General features: G+C 34.9%; 4 protein-coding genes across 4 annotated transcripts; 2 read left to right on the forward strand and 2 right to left on the reverse strand.

Moving 5' to 3' along the window:
* The first annotated feature begins 1478 nt into the window (after positions 1-1478).
* On the forward strand, positions 1479-6381 carry MnM (myomesin and myosin binding protein). Its single transcript, XM_090101987.1, has 3 exons — positions 1479-1562; positions 1891-3351; positions 4619-6381. Exons 1-3 carry the CDS (start codon positions 1493-1495, stop codon positions 6223-6225), a joined length of 3138 nt encoding a protein of 1045 aa, XP_089958113.1. The 5' UTR covers positions 1479-1492; the 3' UTR covers positions 6226-6381.
* LOC149911018 (crystallomitin S-Lap1-like) lies at positions 6289-8095 on the forward strand. Its single transcript, XM_090102000.1, has one exon. It carries the CDS (start codon positions 6421-6423, stop codon positions 8014-8016), a length of 1596 nt encoding a protein of 531 aa, XP_089958126.1. The 5' UTR covers positions 6289-6420; the 3' UTR covers positions 8017-8095.
* A 64-nt stretch (positions 8096-8159) lies between these two features.
* Positions 8160-17571, reverse strand: LOC149911019 (glycosyltransferase 25 family member). Its single transcript, XM_090102009.1, has 10 exons — positions 17252-17571; positions 16352-16580; positions 15774-15889; positions 15416-15642; positions 14564-14873; positions 13698-13772; positions 13409-13466; positions 12501-12622; positions 10936-11133; positions 8160-8777 (listed from the first exon to the last, which is right to left on the reverse strand). Exons 1-10 carry the CDS (start codon positions 17443-17445, stop codon positions 8615-8617), a joined length of 1692 nt encoding a protein of 563 aa, XP_089958135.1. The 5' UTR covers positions 17446-17571; the 3' UTR covers positions 8160-8614.
* A 321-nt stretch (positions 17572-17892) lies between these two features.
* On the reverse strand, positions 17893-23025 carry hig (locomotion-related protein hikaru genki). Its single transcript, XM_090106868.1, has 10 exons — positions 22841-23025; positions 21833-21924; positions 21268-21370; positions 20787-20875; positions 20171-20330; positions 19825-19998; positions 19416-19541; positions 19076-19219; positions 18709-18918; positions 17893-18162 (listed from the first exon to the last, which is right to left on the reverse strand). Exons 1-10 carry the CDS (start codon positions 22911-22913, stop codon positions 17894-17896), a joined length of 1440 nt encoding a protein of 479 aa, XP_089962994.1. The 5' UTR covers positions 22914-23025; the 3' UTR covers position 17893.
* Between the last annotated feature and the right edge of the window lie 1432 nt (positions 23026-24457).

The following is a 24457-nucleotide window of genomic DNA, read 5'->3' on the forward strand; positions in this document are numbered from 1 at the left end:
AACCCTGGGCACGGGATCTATGCTATACCCCATAGAACTGTTATATATATATATGAAGTTATATATATATATGAACTATTATATATTAATTAATATAGCAACAGTTTAAAAAGTAAAAGAATATTGTCTGACCGCGTGGGGTCCCCATTTTAGCAATCCAGCGAAGAGAGGATTATTATTTTTAGAATTTATCGGAGATGTAATAGGTAATTTAGTGATCTTGCATTCCGATATGGTTAAGTAGAACATCTTGTGGTTATAAGTTTTCTATTTTCATATTATTACTTCTGTAATAAACCGTTATTATAACAGTACTTATTATATTATAGGTTTCCGCCCGCGGCTTCGCCCGCGCAGTCAAAGAAAAACCCGCATAGTTCCCGTTCCAGTGGGATTTCCGGGATTGCGTCATTTTCCCGGGATAAAAAGTAGCCTATATCCTTTCTCGGGTATCAAAATATCTCCATACCAAAATGAAAATGGGTTCAGTAGTTTAGGCGTGATTGAGTAACAGAGACAGAGTTACTTTCGCATTTATAATATTATAGTATGGATTGCATACAAATACAATTATACATTCTTATTCGTAAACTAGCTGCCCCAGCAGACGTCGGTCTGCCCTATAATTGACCCTTTAACGTTTTTTCCAAAGCCCAATTGGCCAAGCCGTTGTCGACTTTTACGCTTAACAACACATTGGAGATTCATGTGATGGAAAACTTTTTTGAAGAGAATATGGTTAATAAATTAAGAAGTACAATAATATGTAAATATCTTTCGTTGAATGATACGATTATTATGAATAGCGGTTTCCATCAGACTCATATGTCGCTACTAATATTGGCCGTTCAGTAACTAGCGACTGAAGATATTTTTCAGTTTTACACATAAGTTCGCGTCCAATTTGTCACAGTTGAAGAAACTCGTGGCCTAATTATTATGAATGCTATTTCATTTTTAAATATTTATTTTAGACGGAAAAGTACATAGACCTTTTAGCTAAAGTTAAAAATGCGCCATCTATCGATTTTACGACAAACTTTAACGAACGCGTACTATTTTATTTTGTGTTTCGACTTTCGACACTCGACACTTGGCACGTACCCGTGTTTGAAGCATTATCTCTCTTGAGAATACATCCAGCAGATGTCGTTTTGCTCAAAATTCTTACTATGCGCTCTATAATGATATAATATTCAAAACAGTAATGTTCCGCGTATCTATTAATAAGGTGTTTAAAATAGGCCACGGATACATGAACACGAGATTCGAACGAAGTATAAATAGGGATAATTTAAAATTGATGGAATGAGCGGGCAGAGCGATTGCATTCTATCATCAATCAATATTGAAAAGTCATCCATAAAATTGATCAACATGTATCCGGGCGACGTTGAGTTATTCCCAGCACGCAGCGGCGCGACGCGGGGCGGCGGCGGCGGGAAGGCGCGCAGACGCAACGCTCAGTGTGTCGGCGCGCGCCGCCGCCGACATGGGCAACCAGCACTCCACCTCGCACGCCGGTCTAAAGCCCAAGAAGAACGTGCACTGGAAGTCCGCAGGTGAATATCACCAACATCCCCTAGACTCGCTCGTGCAACACGTGCGCCACACAAATCACACGTGCACACCAGATGCCGACAATCACCCAGCCTATAGAGCTATTTTTAAAAGGACCGCTCGCTGCGATTCTGAAGCGTGGCACAACAAAACAAATCGTGAGACGTTTCGCGTTCATGTAACTATAATCACATGTCTAATTTTGCAGAAAGCGTACTGCCAAATCACTGTTTGATTTGAGTGATGTAATGATTTTCTATCACAGCCAATATAATTTAAATATGACTCTAATTAATAATATTTTATTAACTTTTTAATTAACAATTTCAGGGCGACCGGCCGTGCCGGGCAAACCAGATGTGATTCCAATACCATCTGCTGAAGAGCCCAATGCTATAACGCTGCGATGGCCGCCATCCGTACATGATGGAGGTGCGCCGTTACGTGGCTATCAGGTGGAATGCAATCGACTGGGATCAACTGAATGGGTCCGTACCTCTCCTCCCATTGTCCTCCGCCCAGAGCTCGTCTTATCCGGACTAGAACCTCCTCATCGATACCAGTTTCGCGTGGCTGCATTAAATGCGGTCGGACGCTCAGACTACAGCGAACTATCGGATGTACTCACTGTTAGTTCTGATCGAATACAGAACGAACCCCCCTTATTCCTTCAGCACCTGGACGATGTCATAGCTCTAGAAAATGACAAAACAGAATTCCGAGTATCATTTTCCGGTATACCCATTCCAACGATAGCGTGGTTTAAAGATGATTATGAGATATTTAGTAGTAGAAGGACCGCGATATCGACCACCGAATCAACAAGCGTACTTATTTTTCATCAAACTCTTCCTAGCGACGAAGGTGAAATAAAATGTTCAGCTACAAATCGTTTAGGACATGCAATAACCAAGTCTCATCTAACCTTAGAAGCTGCACCCAAATTGCGATATCCTCGACAATACGAAGATGGACTACTTTACGAAGTCAATGAAACTGTTTACCTAAAAACGACAATTGTTGGAAAACCCATCCCTAGTATAGAATGGAGACACGACGGTCAACCTATTGTCCCCGATAGCCGGGTAGAGATAACAAACACGCCGAAATTTTCTATGTTAAAAATTCATTCTGCAAAAAGAACCGACAGGGGAGAATATCAAGTTCATGCAAAGAATAATATTGGTGAAGATACGGCTGCTTTCCTTGTTACCATTACTGCTCCACCCGATCCTCCCCAACGAGTAACTGTAACTCGACAAGTTGACAAGTCAGTGACATTAGATTGGGAGCCACCAGAAGATGATGGCGGCTGCCGAATTGGAAACTATATAGTAGAATACTATAGGACAGGCTGGAATGTTTGGTTAAAAGCGACAACCAGTCGAAAAACAAATGTCACATTATTTGATTTGATAGAAGGCAGTGAATATAGATTTCGTGTGAAAGCGGAAAGTCCGTACGGCATGAGCGTTCCTAGTGCAGAATCCGCGCCAATTCGAATTCCGGGAAAACCAGTTGACATGGAATTTTTAGCTGTAGAATCCAAAATCATTAACGAAGTGCTAACTCGTGAGAATGGGGAGGAACCGCCAGTGTCACCTGCTCCAAGGCGAAAGCGTGCATATGCTCGTTCAACTTCCCCATTAAACACGTCAACCCCCAAGACAGAAGGTAACACACAGGCTGGAGCGTCGCCGGTGCCACGGCGTCGACCACGCGATGCTTCCGAAAGCAATGAATTTATGCTCGTCCTGTATCCTAATACAGATAAATCAGCGGAAAAAGCTGGTGAGTATCAAACTTGTCACTTTTTTATACTATGCGATTGATTATGTAAGTGTTGTTGTTATTTGTTTTCTTAAAAGTTGTAAACCCAGTGCGAGCAAGCTGGATATAAACGCCATAACAATGGAATCTTGGCATTTAATAGTGCTAGAAGCGTCGAGCCTTCCTTAGTCAGTATATTTCTTATTATTTTATTATGTGATGTCCTTTTTTATTTCTATCTTTTACATAATCTGCCTTAATTTTCTTTTATTTTTCTATACATTGGTTGCTCGAGTTGCTTGGAAGAAATTGCTTGAAGCAATAAAGCCGCCCTCTGCATCAAATGTTCTGTCTGTATGTGTGAAATTTTTACTTTATGTTTTGTTTGCAATAAAGATTATAAATATGTAAATAAATATTCCTGCCCTGCAAGAGATTATAATGAAAGATAGGTTTAACAATGTTAAACAAATTGTTTTGTTTTTATAGTAACCATGACCAAGCGAATTGATAAGAGCAATGCGATATGGACTAAACAGAAATACTAATGGTTATAAACTTTTAATTTAGAACAGAAAAATTCGAACACTAGGCGGGATACGAAGCAGCGTCGTTTTGCTAAACTGGGGCAAAGCCCGCCTTCTCGACCACCCGTGAATGCGTTTCAGCAATCGAATTTGTTCTACTATTCGGTTTTATGTTCCTAACACCCACGCTTTCTATCGAGATGATTCAACAATTATCTCAATGATAAAGCTTGACAAAACTTTATAATTAACAAATTTTTAAAGGGTAGAAAAATTTTTAATAAGAGGCGATTTTATTATTCTATTATTTCCCGATTCAGTGATGTTTTAACCTACTTTCCACTTACGTCCAACTAATAATCAATGCGAAAGTTTGTGATGGGTAGATGTGATGTAAAGTTTGTGAATGGATTTTGGCAATACTTGGCAGTGATTTAGCTTATGTGCTAGAATAATACGTGTGTTATACATATAAATACTTGAATTTTCGTTTTGAAACTGCGCGGCATAGCTCGTAAAACATAGTTTACAAAATACAAAGTACCTATGATACACGTTATACGAAAACTTATTATTCTTCACTCTACATTATATTTTGTAATTTGTTGTTATCGGGATGATTTTTATGAAACCTGGCCCGAGGAATAACATACACAAATTAAGGGCTATATTTAATTATACATTCACATTTATAAGCGAAAGTCGTGTTATTTAAAACAAAAGTCAAACAAGAATTAAAACTAAACCGTTTTCATTTACAGAAAAACGAAAATCTTTCCAACTCGACTTAGAAGATGCATTATCACCTCCACCAATATCTCTATCTGCTCCTGAATTAAGCTCACGCTGCGTAATGCCGTTTAAATCTCTTCGTAATGCAGTAAGCTCCACCGAACTCTTACATGAGCAAGCTATGGCCCGGTTCTATAAAGCAGTAGCTATGAAAGAGGAACAAAATAAACAAAAAGACAGCAAAATAAAAGATATTAATACAACAACTCCGGATTTAAACAATAGCTATGCATATGAACCACCAACAAAACCAAGCAAAGAAGTTAACCTGAAGAAGCCTGAAATATTTATCAAGACAGATTCAATAGAAAATAGACATTATAAATACAGTTCTGAGGAGCGTCAAAACTCGGAGGAAATAGATGGAAAATGGCAACAAATGTCATTTGATGAAGATTACACGGCTAGTACTGTTTCAACGGGGGAAGAATATTCAGACGAAGATGCTGAGAGTTTAATCGAAGATGTTGACAGACAAAGCCAGTACTCAAATGATGAAGTAACTTATAATCCGAGAGATAAAATAGCCCACCAGCTTCCAAATGAACAGACCGAAGATACGTCAGATATTGTAGAAGAGAATATAGAAAAGGAGTACGTTAAACCATTGCCAATTCCGGATCCTAATTTTGTACCAAAACCAATACTAAAACGCCGAGAAGCCGATAATGTTAATCAACTCGATAAGACTATCACTAAGGTCGAAAATAAAGTTCTGGAAAAGAATAAGAAAGAGGAAAAAATGACGCTTTTGAAAAAAATTACTAAGATGCCAGTACAAAAGCCATTTGGTTTCTCAAAAATACTTAATAGAAAGGAACCTGTTAAAAATAAAGATAAAGAAAAAAAAGATGAAGCTATTCCTAAAGAGCAACCTAAGAAGACAGAAAAAGTGGATGACAAATTAGACGACGGAGGAAGAACAGTTATAGATTATTATGGAAATATTGTCAAAGAATATGGCAGTCACAAACGATCACAGACTCCTATTTATCTTAATACTGAAGATTTAAAGCTTGAAGCAGAAAAACAGCAAAAAGGCTATGATAATGAAGAGAATGATGAAATTAAATCTAAATCGGTCAATGAAAATAGACTTATTGAAAACAAAACTACAAGAGACAAAATGAAGAAAAAACGTATCGCTCAAAAACCTACACAAAATGTAAAAACTCTACCAGATAAATCAGTCAAAAACGTATTATTACATTCTACAAAAACTAAACAACAAAATTTTGTTTCACTGCAAAATAATGAAGACAAAGAAAACCTAAAGAACATAGAAAACGCTAAAGTGGTTTTAAAAAAAACTGAACGAGCTACCATCGTTATTCCTATAGACTATCAAAAATTAGAGCAAACGGCAAAGAAAAATGTTAGGTCAGCCATTGATTATACTGTTGACATATGTTTATTATTACTTGCATTCTGGCTTTATTTTTTCAAAGACGAACGATTGGCAATTCCTTTTCTCACTTTAATTATATATCGACAGCTTCAAGAAACTATATTTTTAAATATTCCTCGATTAATTAGTCGATATTGTCCAAACTGGCTCAAGAAAAAGACGTCTTGACCTCTTTTAAAAAGACGAATCTGTGCATAGTTTTTGTTTACAGACTTTAATTGTCGTGTGATATTGTGATTTAAAATATGGTGTCTATTATAACAATTTTTTTTTTGTAATTTTCTTATAATCTAGTAAGCTACGATTAAACCATTTAATATTTAAGTCTTTTCTTTTCAAAATTTTAGGTAACAAATTTAAATTATGTTAATATTTCGATACAGTATATCATGTGTTCGACGTATATCACAATTTCGAATACCGCGTACAGATTGTGGATATATGAAACAACGAAAAGTACATGACCCTAAAGCATGTGCAGTGCGAGATAAGGGGCTTGTGCTTGGTGTTTACTACAATGAAAATGTCCAAGGAGAAGCAGCAATATTAACTGCAAGTGCTCAACAATATGATCGAAAATCTAATGGAAAACTATGGAAACAACTTAAGCTAACTCCAATACCAAAATTGGGAGAATATAGAGTATTCTATGATTTAGACCCTTTTTACGGTTACGTTGCTGTTGCTGGTTTAGGAACGGAATGTTTAGCATTTAATACATTAGAGAAATTAGATGAAAGCAAAGAAGCTATACGAATAGCAGCTGGCGTAGGAGCCAATGCCCTTTTAAAGTTTCAACCATCAGCTATTCATCTTGAATCTTTCGGGAACGCAGAAGCGGCAGCTGAAGGCGCTAGTCTTGCAATTTGGCAATTTCAGGAATATAAAACCAAAAAGACTAATCAAATTTTACCTCAATGCAAAATTGAATTGTATGATGATTGCGATATTTACGGCTGGAACGTTGGAAAATTAAAGGCTGAATCACAAAATTTAGCCCGTTACTTACAAGAAATGCCACCAAATATTTTAACACCGACATCTTTTGCAAAATTAGCAGTAGATCTATTATGTGAAATAGATATTAATGTAGAAGTAAAAACAAAAGGTTGGGCTGCAAGTCATGAAATGGGCGGATTTGTTGCTATAGGAAAATCTTCAATTCAACCGCCATTATATGTTGAAATTAGCTATTATGGAACGACTGAAAACACTCGTCCAATAGTTTTGATTGGAAAAGGAGTAACCTTTGATAGCGGAAGTTTAGACTTAAAACCGAGACAAGAGTTACGATTTATGAAAGGAGATATGGCTGGCGCTGCATGTGTTCTTGCTATTACTAGAGCAGCTGCACTTTTGAAACTACCTGTTAATATTCGTGGTATTTTACCCCTATGTGAATTAATGCCGAACGGTAAGAGTCCCAAATTTGGAGACATTGTTCACTGCGCAAATGGAAAATCAATTCACATTAGACTACCATCCCGCGAAGGAAGGCTCTTAGTAGCCGATAGCTTAGTGTACGCCAGGAATTACTGGCCAAAGTTTATTGTCGATATAGGCACAATGTCAAAAGAATTAATATACACACTGGGTGGTGCCGCTTGCGGTTGTTACACGAACTCTGAAGAGCTTTTCTGCTACATGGAAAAAGCGAGTAGTCATACAGGCGACAGAATTTGGCGAATGCCTTTATGGAAATTCTATGAGGAGCGAATTAAAGACTGTGACGTAGCAGATGTAGCGAACACGGCACGTCACATTTACGGCGATTCACCGAATTGTGCCGCGTTTCTAAATCAATTCTTATGCGACAGCAAATGGATTCACTTAGACACATATAATGTAGCTTTTACAAAGGGTACAGATTTTCCTTATCTTAACCGTGGTATGACTGGACGTCCCACTCGAACTATCATTGAACTTTTATATCAGTTGTTGTCAGATTCTAAGTTATAAGTTCGTTAAATGTTTATGTTTTGTATGTAACAAGAAATAATGTCAAGTTATACAGATAATGAATAATAAATCTATGTTATGTCATGTGTTTCATTTTTAGTACTCCCAATAAAAGGTTTATGGATAAAATAAAAAACTGAAAACATGCTTTGGTATTTTATTAATTATTCAAATATTTCGAATAAAGGAACTTACAAATTATGGCACACAATATATTAGAGATTTTCTTATTATATAAAATATCATATAAAATAAATGCATTTTGAATGCTTGTACACTATAAAGCTATTAAGTATATAATAACAAAATATAATTACAGATAAATCAGTATGTCAAAAAGTAAACAAAATCTTAATTAATTTATAAAATGACTACAAAATATGGCCGCCATACTAAGGTTTAATATAATGAAATTTAGTTATTTCATCACGATAATAAATCAATATATCGGTGAGTCCAATCTACAACTAAGTTAAGTAAATATTTAACTACACATGTTTCCTAACCTATATATTAAGTAATGTCACCACGAAACAACAATTATTTCACACTGACGCCTGAGTGCGTTGAAATCAAGGAACTAATCCTAAAAGAGAAGTTACAAGTCAGTCCTTGGTTTGTCTTTATCGTATACGACTATAGAGTCTTCAGTGTCGCTTATATAGCCTTCCTCCCCGGTGTAGTGCGTCGGGTGAACTAGCAATGGCGCCGCGGATAGTGCTTTCAAATTGCGTACAGGAAAATGTTTTGACCATTCGTGCCTAGAAATAACATATTAATTATTAATTAATGGGAATGTAAAGTTTGTCCAATAATCTATATAAATATATTTAAAGCAATGTGTGGGTGTGTTTGTCTTTGAAGTCCTCATAAATAGCTAGATCTATTTTAATAGAAAAATTGTCATCAGATGGATTTCTTTATATGAAAATCGAACGTGGTCGAGGTCACGGGCATGAGCGGGAAATTTGTAATGAAAAAGGGTAAATCGATTTTGTTTTCAATGGCAGCCACTAAGAGCTATTACGCACTGTCGACCAGTCGCTGGCGACTCAGTCGCCGGCGACTGTGACTTACTATAGTTTAAATAGGGGCTTGCGCACTTAGTCGTCAGTCGTCCCGGCGACTCGGCGACTCGCCGCGTTGTGGCGACGCACAGGCGACTGGCGGTCGCCGGCGACCAATAGAAGCACGGCTTCAAATGGGAGCGTTCGCACTGCAAGCAACTGTCGTAGCGACTTTTGTAGGGACCGGGTTCAGCACGAATGTACTTAGAATACTGTCGCTCGGCTTGGTTTCCTGCCCCTAGTTTCTCTGTTTTGGTCGCCGAGAGACTGAGTCACCGGCGACTGGTCGACAGTGCGTAATAGCTCTATAGTTTAAATAGGGGCTTGCGCACTTAGTCGTCAGTCGTCCAGCAGTAAGTCCAGTCGCCGGCGACTGGTCGACAGTGCGTAATAGCTCTAAAGGTTTGAAATAGGGAATTCAATTTTCTAAGGGTAAAACCACGGATACAAGTAGTAATACTAATATGAATACATCAAAATATCATAATATAACCAATGACGTCCGTATGTTCTGTTTTCCAAACTTACTATGAAGAATCTATAAAGCTTATACAATAAGAAGAAAGTTATATGATGGATTAAAAAGAAATAGAACTCAAACGAGAGGAATTTCAAGAAAACCTTGCATTTATAGTGTATCAAAATAATCTTTGTTTATCTGCATCTGTCATCTGCACGGGAAATATTGACCATTATTAAAATCACATCAACAATTAATCATAAAAAATTAAAAAAAATAATCAATAAAATATAAAAACATACCTTGCACAATCAAAAAATAAAACACACCAGAACATAAACAATATTAACATGCACAGTTCACACATGCAAACTCTTCCGTTTTCAAAGTGTTAATTAACGCATATAAATAAATAATATACATGCACCATTCACTTCATCAAACAAAAACTTTGATGTTATTTATTAATAGGCATGCAATAACAATCCACAATAATCAGTTAATCTATTGATAGTATTTTTATTGTTCATCACAAAACCAAAAACTTAAAATTAAATTAAAAAAATAGATATATTTTGCATAAATTAGTAAACATAATATGTATATAAGTGTAAATCCCAGGCCCCTTGAGCTATGGAGTTCATTCAACATACATGAGCCGTTTCAATGACTTATTATTCACACATATAATATAAATTAAAGAAACAAGCACAACGGTTAAATATGAAAAAGTGATAATAATAAATAATTATGTCGCACAACACAGTAAAGTTCTCTAAAGGGCCTCTGCGTGTTGGATCCGTGTCCCCACGTAAGCCTCCCAAAGTACCTTCCTTATGATGGTACCCGAGTATTATGGAATTGAGATACATAATAAAATATTTCGGACCAAAAAACTATTGCCAAAATCAAAGAGAAACTTCTCCCCATACTAGGATTTACTAATTGCCTTCAAGGTGATGATATATTGTAGTACATACATGTAAACAAAGTCACCTTCTGTCGTCTGTATGCTTAGATCCTTACAATTACGCAACCATTTTGATGGTTTTTTTTTTAATAGAAAGAGGTTCTCAATGAAGGTTTTAGTAAGTATATGATTTGTTAAGTTTAAGACCAAGCGAAACAAAAACAACACAACCAAAACAAAAACAGATATAGCGGCAAGTGTTCATCCGAAAACTTAAAACACAAAACTACACTACAAGAAAACTCACGTCGAATGTTCGTCAAAAATGTTTTGCAGGTACTCGTCCACTAGCAGTAGCTTGGTCAGGGGTTCGGCGTCGATCAGTTTCCTGGCGCCGCTAAGCCGGAGCACATAGCCGAGCGTCCAGTACGAGTAAATAGGCCTCGTCATGTGCTGCGTTATTAATACACTACAATACTCACGTTGGGTGTTCGTCAAACATGATGGGCAGGTACTCGTCCACTGGCAGTAGCTTGGCCAGGGGTTCGGCGTCGATCAGTTTCCTGGCGCCGCTAAGCCGGAGCACATAGCCGAGTGTCCAGTACGAGTACAACGGCCTCGTCGTGTGCTGAGTCACCCGCTGCTCCTCGCTGTCCAGCAGGATCTTGCGCCCGATGTAACTGTGTTGTTAATTTATTTTATTGAAGTGAAAACTTCTGTAGCGGCGTTGGGTATAAAATCTTAAACTTGCGTCAGGACACGTGGCCTGATCGAAAAAGCGTAAGACGGATGTTTTTTTTTTTAGCCCTTATATTCCATGCGTAAGACGGATACCATTCCAAAATATCAAACATGCTGAACCTGATAATCAAGTTTTCACTTCTGCCGGCACTCCCGGCGTGCAACCTGTCTTTTTTTCTTCAATATAACTGGATATAATGGAAATTTTATAGCAATGTAAGGTGGTCAATAAAATAGTAGTTTAAGTGCGTGGTCACAAAATCTTAATCTTAATCTTAATCTTAATACTATTATAAAGGCGAAAGTTTGTAAGGATGTATGGATGTATGGATGTATGGATGTATGGATGTATGGATGTTTGTTACTCTTTCACGTAAAAACTACTGAACTGATTACAATGAAATTTAGCACACATATAGAGGGTAACTTGGATTAACACATAGGATAGGTTTTATCCCGGAAATCCCACAGGAACGGGAACTATGCGGGTTTTCCTTTGAAAACGCGGGCGGAGCCGCGGGCGGAAATCTAGTAATTAATATAGTAAAAAAAAACTAAAAAAAACACAATTATCGTCATGAAATTATTGTATATCTTTGAAAGGTTGATTTATTTTTGTCTGTTTAAAGTGGGTCAAAATCGAGTCTAATGAAGTTTGCGAAGGTACATGGACCGCTTCAAGCAGTTGAGACCGACGGCTTGAAGCCGCGACCGCGCGGTGAACTAAGACATTCACTGCCGTACACGGGCTGCTCGAGCAGTCGCGACCGCTTCAAGCCATCAACTGCGCGATTTGTAGCGACAACTCGAGCAGTCAACGACCGACCGCTCGAGCAGTCCGTGTACGTCGCTTAGCTGTTAACTGCACGGCCATGTGTACGGCCGGGCTTACATACAAAAATACATGTGAAGTTAATAAAAGCGTGTTAATAAGTCGCTCAAGTGCGAGGCGGATAAGAAATAAGATAAAATGTCACTTGTGTAAATATGTGACTTTATAGCTCATTTGCGCGTGCGACAGTGTCCCTGACTATAAATGTGAAATTTAAAGTTGATCAGTTTATATATTATAACTATTATTGAAAACTGAAAAATGCAGCAAAGTTTTTACACAAATGATTCTTTTTTCCATAAGTATTTTTTATTATATTGATTTAATGATTTTTATAAACTATCGCACATTTGTAATCAATATTTGTAATTAAAAATACAAGGAAAGATCTTTGAATGAGTGATGTGGACGATAGTTATTTATAATAGAGATTGAAAGCGCCAAAAGCAAATTTGATTTATGAATTTTACTTACACAAGGTCCCATTCAATATCTTTGATCTCATCAAGCATTCGTAGAAACTTCTGTCTAAAGAATGGCACAAAGTGAATATCGTCTTCCAAAATGAGCGCAGTTTCATAGTTGTTCTCCACAATCTAAATAAATTAAATTTTATTTAATACTTAGCTATACTAATATTATAAATGCGAAAGTAACTCTGTCTGTCTGTCTGTTACTCAATCACGCCTTTACTATTGAACCAATTTGCATGAAATTTGGTATAGAGATATTATTTTGATATCCGAGAAAGGACATAGGCTACTTTTTATCCCGGGAAAAAGGATAGGTTTCCCGGAAATCCCATGGAATGGGAATTATGCGGGTTTTTCTTTGATTGCGCGGGCGAAGCTGCGGGTGGAAAGCTAGTATATAATAACTGCATTACATAAAAAAGACGATGATGACCAGAAAACGTATCAATATACAAGTTGATAAACTGACTTTATCTATATGATTATTAGGCACAAGTTACATAGATAGCTTTCAATTCAAAAATTTTATTTTTTAATAAAATTACTCGTCCCTATCCCCATAAATTTAAAACGCCGAAAGTATAAGTTTTTGAGAATCTAGTAGTCAAGTAATGTTTATTCGTATACCTTCACGCAAAAGTCAAGAAGGGTTAATCGGCTCTGGATGAAATTTGACAAAGATGTACTATGCATTATATTATTTACTTTTTAAACAACTAGATGAATATTTGTAATTGTATCGCGTGAAAACGGCTATTCGGATCCCAATAAAGATCTCCAAAGATATGAAGAATTCTAGAACAGCAAAAGATTCTAGTTCAGTGGCACATAAGCTACAATAAAGGTCCACGGGCTTCATATTTTATCATATAATCTATTTTATTTCAGATAATACATAAGATAACTTACCTTCTTCCATATTTCATAATGACTCAAGAAACAACCAATTTCACCAGCTTTCATTGGCCTGTAAATTAAAATTATAATAATTGATTATACATATTACTATATTTTTTCTTATTTTGTAGAACACAAAATACTTAAAATGTAGTTAATATGTAAATTTAAATTATTATTTGCATAAGTATTAAAGTATTTTTTTCGCTTTCCAACTGGAGCAAAAATGCTTAATTATTATCTATGACGTTTCAAAAAGCGCTTTAATAATAGTTGAATAGATAAATGTTTGAGTTGATACCTTTTGTGATATGGATCCTCATAATTTGGCAAAAGTTTTATGTTGTACTTAAGAACGTCTTCATTACTCATCTTCCTGGAAAAAAAGTATGAATGTGAATTATTCTAAGTACATAATACATATAATATGTATATAAATATTTATGCATTAATTAAACACTATGCAGCCCAGATTAAATAGGCTAAGGTAATAAACAAGGAATCATTTTATAAAGTTTGAAAAATTTATATTTAAATCGAAATCTTTACATCCAATCTTAGTATATTGAGTTATTATAAACAATATTTGTCTATATCGCGAATATCATTGAATTACAAAAGTGCATAACACTATTTAATTTTGAAATCATATGAACTTGTATTCCTAGTAAAACAAAATACACATCCAAACTACAATATGCTATTAGATATAACTTTGAATTTAGTATTAAAAAACGACAGTAACTATAGTGAATATAAAATGAGGATGAATACGAGGGTTAATCTTGAGAAAATTCTGAACAAAATAAAAATAGATCCCGGTCAATACGACGATTTTTTCGGCAGTTATTCTGACTACATCGCAAAAGAGTGAATTCATACATAAATCCGGACGTCCAAGTGACGTTTTTTTTAAACTCGTTTTTTTCTTAAAAGAAGCAAAAAAACGGTTCTTAAAAAACCTAAAGAAGTCCTTTCTTTATATATGTGTGATATTGATCCTATGAATGAAATATAAAGGCTATACTCATTTTAAGGCCAGAAAATTGCTTGGCCTAGAAGTGTAGAGAGTACAGCACAACCTGAAACGCTTCGCGTTATGAGTAAAATTTCTTCGCAGGTGTGTAAAATTAATTTCAACAGCAATATTTAAAAAAAATCACTTACTTGCCGTCGATGGCTTTAAACAGAGTAACATTTAGCCCGAGCTCCTTAAAACTGGCTTCCATTAGCAAGCGCCTTTCCTTCCTTCGTTCCAAATTTATCATAAATATCTCGTCACACATGAGTTTCCCAGGCGTTGGATATTTCACATATTTTTCGAGATCTTTCTCGAGGGGTACGTGTTTCGCTCGCCCGAGTATTTCCATTTTGACATTGAGCATTTCCTCAAAGTCTTCCAAGTGATAACTGTCCTTTTCCAGCGGAACTGGTACGAAGCCATATATGTGATCATTGCATATATACATGGGTATTCCTGTAAAATATATTGACTACAAACTGCCAGGCATACCTATTTATGAGTTAGAGCCACATAGTCTGGAATAAGTAAGTTTTTTTGCTTTGGGTTTTAGCCTCGAGAATTTAGCGACTAAGAATCCCACATGCTGTGATTTTCTCTCAAAAGACAGAGTATCTTTTCTTGTTAACATAAAAATCCTATAAACTCCCTGTCCTCAGTTCATCCTCTATGACTTTATATAAAAATAAGCTAAGTTTTTTGTTAATGATGAGAGAGCTACTCTAATTTCATACAAAACACAAACTTTTCTTATATATAATATAACTAGCCGCCCAGCGCGGTTTCACCCCCTTGGCTCCTCTCCTGTTGGTCGTAGCGTGATGGTATATAGCCTATAGCCCTCCTCGATAAATGAGCTATCTAACCCTGAAAGAATTTTTCAAATCGGACCAGTAGTTCCCGAGATTAGCGCATTCAAACAAATAAACAAACAAACTCTTCAGCTTTACAATATTAGTATAGATAATAGAATAGATATTATTCAATCAAAAACTAACCCGCCTTTGTTGCACTGATTGCAAATGCTATAATATCATCTTCAGGTCCATTGTAGTTTTTTATATTCTTTGGTAGGTATGTGAGCAAATCAGATTTCTTATAATTCAAGTTTATTAACACAGCAGAGTGTACCATTGGTACATCAAAACATCCAACTTTCTTGTATCGTAATATGGGCCGATAATCTTCAGTCCTCTTGTAATAATAGTATTCGTCCATACCACACCTATAAAAGAATTACAAGTTTTTAATGTGAAAACAATCAGACATTGTAAATATTCTCTAAACACATAGAAAGCATCAAGTGCTTCTTGTATTGATACTATTTAAAAAAATAAATATTATTTAGTAACTTACCAAAAGTTTGAATAAGCTCCATCTGATACAAGCATAGGTGCTGCAATAGGATATTCTTTATTGATAAGGTATTTCAATGTAAGTGGTTCTGTTAAAATAACATCTGCATCAAGCATCTGAAATAAAATTAATGGGGTTTGGGTAAGTTGGTGTTGTGATACTAAAAATTCTGTGAAAACAACTTCTGTATGATATACAGATAGACAGACGGACAACATAGTGATCCTATATTATGGTACTTATAGTTTTTTATTTTATGATTTAGAACCTTAAAAGTCTTTAAAGGATTGAAAATATTTTTAAATCAAAAAGAAATAAACTTCTTTGTACTTTATCCAAAGCCTTAAGAGCCCACATCCCATGCAAGAAGCAGACAAGTCTCTTGAATAATATCAAAAATACACATTCAATATACAAGTCATTCCACCACCAACCATACGATAATTAAAATACCATGTCCAATCACATGTTTAAAGATGACACATTCATAATTTAAACAGGACAATATCTATATTCTATACACATAGTTTTAGTATAGCAAATACTTAATGTCTAGTATTATGAAAGGAAACACATACAAATAAATAATCTGTCCACATTTCCCTTGCAAACCTGAGAGCTTTTTCCCTCAACGCTATAACATGTGTATACCGCTGCTGACTCCAATGTGTTGGTGTTTCTTGGTCACCATGCATTGTGTGAGTTGTATTACTTTTATAGAATATTTGCCGGTATTCGGTTTCATGTGCTGCTGTCCACTCCTTTAGGATATCTTCACTATTATCTGTGTTGTAATCACTGTAGATCCTGTGAATGAGATCCAGTTAAATCATTGAATAGTTTAATCATTGAAAATAAGAAAATTTCATCAAAATGTATGAGGCCTTAATTCCGAATATACAAAATTGGATAACACTTTGTAGTTTGTTTTTGTTATTGTAAGGATAAGGTTGGTATTAAAAAATGCAGACAATTGTACCCAAGGCAAACTGGGGCAAAGATCTTAGGTATAATAAACAAGTTTTAATCACCAAAATTTCATATGATTGTGGCAAACGTCTAACTCATCGCACATACATTGAAAGAATGTGCATTTGTGCAATTTATAAATAAAAACTAAAGTGATTATATATAAACAACAAATATTGGAGTCTTTACAGTGTGACTCAATTAATATTTCATATCAAAACAGAGCAATGGATTAACATGATTGCAAGACGAAATACTGAGATGACTTGTAATATTTATGAGATCTTCTTTATAATGCAGCAAATATGATTTTTTTTTTTTCATTTCCTTTATAAAATTTACATCTATATGTTCCTGTTTAAAATAGTAAATAAAGTTGCAATGGTTTTCAACGGATATGTTATACAAAAAAAGCTTAAAGTTTTATCGTTAAACTGTTATTTGACCCATAATTAGGTCAGCTATTAAGCATGAACGCACCAACTCGTCAATAACGTAAAAAAACTTACCATAAATATATTCTGTCCTTAGGATAATCTAATTGCAACAAGCTAGAAAGGAAATACGGCAAAGAATAAGCTTTATTGCGAACAAGAATTGAAATTCCAACCGTTGGCCATTTCTCGTTTGGTTTAATATATTCTATTTCTCCGCAACACGTTGAAAGTAAAACACTAAATACACATATAATACTATAAAGCATTGTGAATTATTTAATAGTTTCCATTAAAATATGACAACGACGAAACTTCTGTAATGTTTAAATATGCCGCATTCAGCATTACAAAAAAGTCCCCCTTCGATTTCAATACGTGTGTGTTGTGGTGTGTTGTTTTGTCGAATTGACATTACTGCAAATGACATATTATAGTTAAATGTCAATTGTCAAACTATCAATCTATTAATCATTGTCAAACCAATTGTCAAACAAGACTACCCAAGGCACAGAATACATATTTTTATACTAGCTGACGCTACTTTAATGTATTCTGTGCCTTGTGGGTTATAAGCTTGTGGGTATGGGGTTCTTTGGGTAATGGCAAGGTAATGGGGTAATCCTTGGGGTGATCACGGGGTAATATATGATTAGTAAATAAAACCCATAACACTGATAATTTATGTTTATTTGAAACACAAAAGGTGTTTTTCATTTAATATCCCGCATCTACGTGAACTAATGTTGTATTTTCTATATAAATCGTATCTGGATGTTTAATTTCAGCGGGGGGTAAGCAGAATGGTGGTGGATGAGACCAAAATCCATTTTCTGTGCATACTATCGAAGCTTCTCCTAACATTTCGTATTCTGTGTCACAAGTATAGATCAGCAGATCGCCGACTGGATATTTTCCATCTTTTGATGTTGTTTTTGTCAACAATTGGCCGTGCTCAGGTACTATAGGGTCTGGACAATAAATTGCTGAAAAAAAGAGTTATTATTATACAACCAATAAAACTCAACTGCCTCCTTTTAATTTTTTATTGTAATCATATTAATGGAGTAAAAAGGAAAAATATGAGAAAAACAAACCAACCCTCGCTTTAATTTTGTTAATTTATATAGGTAGCTTAATTATGTCTACCACAATTCTGATGATTACCCTCCTTCTGTCTGTAAAATAATATATCAAGACCTACTTAACAAGCAGAAGATTTTGAAAATAATATAATCATTTAGGGAGATTTTAGGTGTGAACAATTAGTCGTGGAAGAATTACAACTAATACCCGCGGCCCCAAAATAAAAGCGGCTCGACGGAACACAGTATGGTTTTAGAGTGTCCGCCATAACCCACGGCTCTTTCCCGGGGGCCGTAGGTGCAAGATTTCCCCACTTGAAAAAATAAATAAAGGGTGTGAACAATTAAAAACAATGTAGGTACCTACTGAAGTTTACATGCTTGCATGGCTTAGGTAGTTCGACATATTATTGTAATGAAGTAAAATTATTTTAAACAATAACTTACGTATACATTGCGGCATTTCTCCAGACCACTGGCCGTCTTGTTCACATTCCAATCCAGGGGCTCCAACCAGACGATAACCCCAAGAACATGTGAACACTGTTCTTCCACCAAACGAAGAATTATGTTCAATTATGCTCAAATGTGGATTGAGAGAAGTGAAGAATGGACAAAAAGTCTCTTCACACGTTGGTGGTAAAGATGACCAGCGACCTGGAAGTTTTTTCATTACTTTCTTAGCATCCTTTAATGGTACCTTAGTTTACTTCCAGAAGCATTGGAGGTTTTGTTGTCATTTTTTAAATAATAGCAATTGAATTAAAGAATAAATTTGAGAGCAATGATATATGAATACAATATAGGTAATTACCATCACCCATACAATGGAGTGTCGCTGAACCGCTCAAGTGAAAACCTGGTTCGCAGCTGAAATGAGCTGTGTTCCCGAGTTTGTTTCCCGTTGTGTACTGGCGAACAGGAGGTAATGACACAGCTAAAGGATTACATTCTACATCTAAAACAGAAAATGAATGCATATCATGCCTCTCCGATCTTGAGAAATACTTTACAGTCTTTTGAGTTGAGATAGGGTGTTTCTTTAATGTTTTACTATACCTATTTTAAATTACATTTTGAGTCATTTTAGATATACCTATAATATATTATTATTTAAAATTTTACAAAATGATACATCAATGAAAATGACTTACTAACAACTCTGATAGATATCTTATTGGTAGTTCCTGATGGAGTAGAACAAGAAAATGTCTCCGCGAAACGGGCACTCAGCTTCGGTAACGTCACTCTGAATGTGTTGTCGTGTTCATTAAGCCACCCTTTAATATCAGCAATATATTATTTAAAATCAGCATGAGCTATGAATATATTCAACAATCAACACTAAAGTTAACGGTATCCGCCTACTGATGATATGAGTCCACTATTAAATTGTTAGTACAGTATAATGGTGAAAAGAATATATGTATAATACCTATTCAACTTAGATATTCAAAAGCCTAAAATATATTTTACAAATTTTGCTGAATATAAATATAGGTATTGTGTGATGCTTCTCGGCTCTCGCCAACTTTTGCCACCCGCAAACCTTCTTAGTCCCACCTGTTTTATAGTTTGTCATACTATGCGTCCACGTCCACTCTGGCTGGCCAGCACTTCGTAGTGACAAACAATCAAGCCAAATAGTGCTTTCTGGATAAACAAATAATTCTCCGTTCGGTTGAACTGTGGCAGAACCACTCACAACTTCGTAGACTACTGTCGGCGGGGCATCACCTGCACGTGAAAAGAAAGCTTAAATAGCCTCTTTGTGAAAGCATTGCAAACTGTCCAGATACCTAATAAGTATATTAAATTGTATATGTATTCAAATAAACAAAGACTCAGCGTATGGGTTCCTAATCTATGTATATCATGCATTTAAACTCGAAACTTGGAAACGGAATACCTGTAAAGTTTGTGATGACAGTGGTTGGTACACACTCTGGAAACTTCGGTACCCATTCACCATTTTCACAACGTATCTCGCCTTCTCCTTTCAGCTTGTACATTCCAAAATATTTACAACGAGCGGTAACAGTAGTATTATGGGGAAAGTTTGTATCGTTCTAAAATAATTAATAACTGTTTCAATCAGATCGGTCGGTGTATTTATACGGGCAATTAGGTACCTACTAAATATTATATTAAATTCGTATAAATTATAATGTACTTATAGAAAGAATGCTCTTGAGGAGTAATATTATATTTTAGTGTTGTATGTAAAATATTATAATAACTATGTGGATTGGTTCCCAAAAGTATAAGTCCCGACTCCCGGTATTAATTTTAGTATGAATTCAATTTAGTAACTAACTAGGTAAGTATAAATTTTCTGTAATAATTCGAAAGATATAGTTACTTACTTACTTAACTAAGTTAATAAATTAAAATAGAAATTTGTACCTAGTAGTAGTACCTACTTAACTACTTATATGGTGTGTGCAACCGTAAACACATTTTTCAAACTAAATGTTATTGTTTTAACTTCATTTAAGTACTTACCTACATCAATTTTAACTTACCTCTACAGAAGAATTTTTAAATGATACTGTTAGAAGAGGATACGTGTTGTTGTAAATACATTCTTTTAAAAGCGATTTGAATCGGCCATCTAAAACGAAGATAGTTCTTAGATCTTTAATCATTTTTTTAGTAAAGATTATAATTTAACATATAATTAATATGAACATAATTTATCGTGGATTTAAACAGCCATGAGCCATTGATATAATAATTGTGAGTTGTGACGCTAGGTACAGTGTAGGCGGTAGCAGTAGGTCACTTCTTTTTAGCTATGACCTGCAATAGAATATTTAATGCAGTACCTACTGCGAAGCTTTAAAAGGTATACTATTGTGTAACTAATATATGGCTTCATTATTAAAATAACGTTTTATTTTTAATACATTCTTAACGACTGCTGCGCCTCTGTTGCCGATAAAACCACCGTTGCCGCCTTTACCATACCTATTGTCTGAAGGAAGTTCTAGGGAAATATCTTACCTGGTGAGCTTGAACATAGTGGACCTACCCAATATCCGTCAACACATTTTAGCTTGCAAATATATTTTTCAGGTAGAGGACCAAACGATATCGGAAATTTGATCTGGACATGGATATAATAACATAGGTTATTATTTATCATTATCATACAATTAGTTACATAACTACATTGTGTGAAATTTAGAATCATATCGTAGATAATATTATGCTGTGCCACTAAAAATATAATATATATACATTTAACTACTAATATTAGAAGTAGCGAATGTGCGTTTTTAGCGGGGCGAAGGTGTAGGTACCTACATAATATTACCTTTGTATTTCGATATTGCAGATGTCTTAAAAACCTAAGGGGCTCCAAAAAAAATTTATACGGGACCCCAGTAAGGCACGCTATAGCATAATATGCATAAGTTCATTAATTAATATTTAATTCTGTGTTCGACAACAAAAAACCACGCTTCATTATTTATTTATTAACTTGTTCATCTATTAATCTTAAATCCATTTCGTAATAATTGATAATATCTTAATAACTAATAAGTAACTGTCAATATTTTTTTACCTCCTTTACTTTGGCAAAATTTTCTAAAAATTGTTTCATATCAAAATTCAAATCATCTAACGTGAGTTCGGGAAGAGTACATTTGAAATCATCTGAAATAAAAGAAATTGTTATAGTTACGCATATTAATATTATTAAGTGTAAATAGGTAACTATGTAATTAGGTAATACAATGTTCAATAATATTAATAGTCGGCCTTGGAAGTTTTATCCATCAGGCCCTGGAATCACAGACACAATAGAAAATCTATTGTGTCGCGGTCGGATCTGGCCGCTCGGTGGTTGAGAGGTTAATTCCGGCATCTAATTTATATAATACTAGCGGTCCGCCCCGGCTTCGCCCGTGGTACATATTTCGCAATAAAAGGTAGCCTATGTTCTTTCTCAGGGTCTAAAGATTATCTGTGCCAAATTTCATCAAAATCGGTCCAGTAGTTTATGCGTGAAAAGTGAAAACCATACCATAATACATACCTACATACATACATACAAACCTTTCCTCTTTATAATATTAGTATAGACTAGCTTTCAGCCCGCGGCTTCGCCCACTTTGTCTAAAACATAATAAATTATATACTAAAACCTTCCTCTTGAATCACTCTATCTATTAAAAAAACCGCATCAAAATCCGTTGCGTAGTTTTAAAGATTTAAGCATAGGACATAGGGACATAAGGACAGAAACAGCGACTTTGTTTAATACTATGTAGTGATATAGTTAGAACTTACTTACCTACCTATATGCATTGTAATTGTAAAATGTAAATACTAAATATCTTATAAGTTATACCCAATATCATAAACGAACCCTCAAAATGTTTCTACATGAAACCAAAATATTCTACTTTAGGGAACTGTTGAATAGTGTAGGTATGTAGGTATTATGATTTGACGCGCACAGCAGTTTATTGGGTCATCTAAGTCACACAATAAAGCGCTTAGGTCATGGGTACATAAATTCCTTGTACTTCTTGCAATTTCATTCAAATTAAATAATAAGTACACTTACCGCTTCGTTCATTATTATTTCCAGTTATGAGTAGCAGTAAAGAAGCCAAAAGTGAAATAGTGAGCAAACGCATTTTGAGAGCTCAAAGCAGGTACAGAGGCACAAAATACTTATCACTTGTTTTACAAAATAGAGTGCACGTAAAACGTTCTCAATACAGTGCAGGAAACTTTCTGAAATACCGATTAGACGTGATATTGACTGATTCTATAAAGTGATCTAAACATGTGGTGTGGATACTTTAAATCGTTATTGTTGTCTATTCACCATACGATACTTGTATGTTAGTTTATTGTACCTATCGTGCGATTGCATGTTTCTAGTAGGTATCGTAATATACATTTTAAATATTACGTATCCATGTTACATTTTTATCTCCAGTAACTGTTATAGTTAAGGTGTTTAACATTAATAAGAAAAACAAAAGAAATTTCTTGTGTCATTTATTTAAAGCTAAATAAAGCAACATTGCTTGAAACCATGAAAACATTTATTTAGCAGTGTAGGTACAACATTATTTTACGTAGCCTCCAATAAAATAATATTTTACAAAATATTTCAACTTAATATTACATAATATAAAAATCCAATGTAAGTAGGTATATTCTCTTATAATTAGTTAAGCCTTTAATAAATCTATAAAATATTAATTGAACGATAGCTTAGTTTTACCTAAATGCAGAAATAGTTATGACCTCAATCTCTTTATCACCACAAAGCCTTATTCAAGGCACATAATTTTAATCTTTATAGATATTTACTTTACAGTAGGTACGAAAAAACTCATGGCATTGAAATTCCTCTCTGGTCATTAAAATTTGTAGTTCATACAATAGCTTACATAAAACAATATCATCGCTATTATAGATATACCTTGGATATACCTATGTAGTAACATAATATCTTGCATAATATAAAACAGTGTCGCTTTCCGATGACAGCTGGAGCAGGCAAATTGTATTTCGCTATTTACAAATAGTCCGAGAAAATTAGTAAAATTAGTGGAAATAAATCGTGTAGTTTTGACAATCGCTACAATTATTCCTTGACATGTCCATAATATGATCATATTATCAAAAGTCATCTAGGGTGGGGGGTGAGGGGAGGTTCAAAGGACCATTTTCTTAGATTTATGCTCATAAGTCTAAAACCTGCACAAATAGCATCACGGTTACTTCGAAGTTCTAAGAAAATATTATACTTGTACGGCGATACTTTAGGAACTGCAAGGAGAGGGGAGTCAAATCCCTTTTCCTTTCTTCCTTATGTGGATGTTTTTGACTATGTATCGTGCAGCTACTGATCAACTTGATCTTAACAGATATCGATAGTCAGTTTTTATCAAATCCAGCACCAAATTCAAATCAGATCTTTGCTCTCTCCTGCCTACTATTTCAAAAAGTATATTCTCCTATACAAAAAACACTTGGAAACTGACGACGCTGCCTGTTTGTAAACGGCAAAATTGTACAATTTGCGTGTGAGTAGGGACATACCTATGAGATCTTTAAAACAAAGCAAAGGATGCAGATTGTAGATGAAGTTTTAGTAAAAGCATACATAGTAAAGATCTGATATTTAATAGAAATTGTACAACAATTAACTAATACATAATAC

Source organism: Colias eurytheme, chromosome 1 (assembly GCF_061535395.1).
Source record: "Colias eurytheme isolate Ceu_HAF_F1 chromosome 1, ilColEury1 Martin Lab GWU primary, whole genome shotgun sequence".
Taxonomy (NCBI): Eukaryota; Metazoa; Arthropoda; class Insecta; order Lepidoptera; family Pieridae; genus Colias; species Colias eurytheme.

What these genes read in the sequence shown, in the direction of transcription:
- MnM (XM_090101987.1), top strand. Translation starts at nt 1,493, where the DNA reads ATGGGCAACCAGCACTCCACCTCGCACGCCGGTCTAAAGCCCAAGAAG. An exon ending in CGTGCACTGGAAGTCCGCAG is followed by an intron (nt 1,563 to 1,890) that starts GTGAATATCACC and finishes TAACAATTTCAG; the next exon opens with GGCGACCGGCCGTGCCGGGC. An exon ending in TAAATCAGCGGAAAAAGCTG is followed by an intron (nt 3,352 to 4,618) that starts GTGAGTATCAAA and finishes TTTCATTTACAG; the next exon opens with AAAAACGAAAATCTTTCCAA.
- LOC149911018 (XM_090102000.1), top strand. Translation starts at nt 6,421, where the DNA reads ATGTTAATATTTCGATACAGTATATCATGTGTTCGACGTATATCACAA.
- LOC149911019 (XM_090102009.1), bottom strand. Translation starts at nt 17,445, where the DNA reads ATGCTTTATAGTATTATATGTGTATTTAGTGTTTTACTTTCAACGTGT. An exon ending in GAGGATCCATATCACAAAAG is followed by an intron (nt 13,467 to 13,697) that starts GTATCAACTCAA and finishes TTTAATTTACAG; the next exon opens with GCCAATGAAAGCTGGTGAAA. An exon ending in ATGTTTGACGAACACCCAAC is followed by an intron (nt 8,778 to 10,935) that starts GTGAGTATTGTA and finishes TGTTATTTCTAG; the next exon opens with GCACGAATGGTCAAAACATT.
- hig (XM_090106868.1), bottom strand. Translation starts at nt 22,913, where the DNA reads ATGCGTTTGCTCACTATTTCACTTTTGGCTTCTTTACTGCTACTCATA. An exon ending in AAATAATAATGAACGAAGCG is followed by an intron (nt 21,925 to 22,840) that starts GTAAGTGTACTT and finishes CTTTTATTTCAG; the next exon opens with ATGATTTCAAATGTACTCTT. An exon ending in ATTTTGCCAAAGTAAAGGAG is followed by an intron (nt 21,371 to 21,832) that starts GTAAAAAAATAT and finishes ATCCATGTCCAG; the next exon opens with ATCAAATTTCCGATATCGTT.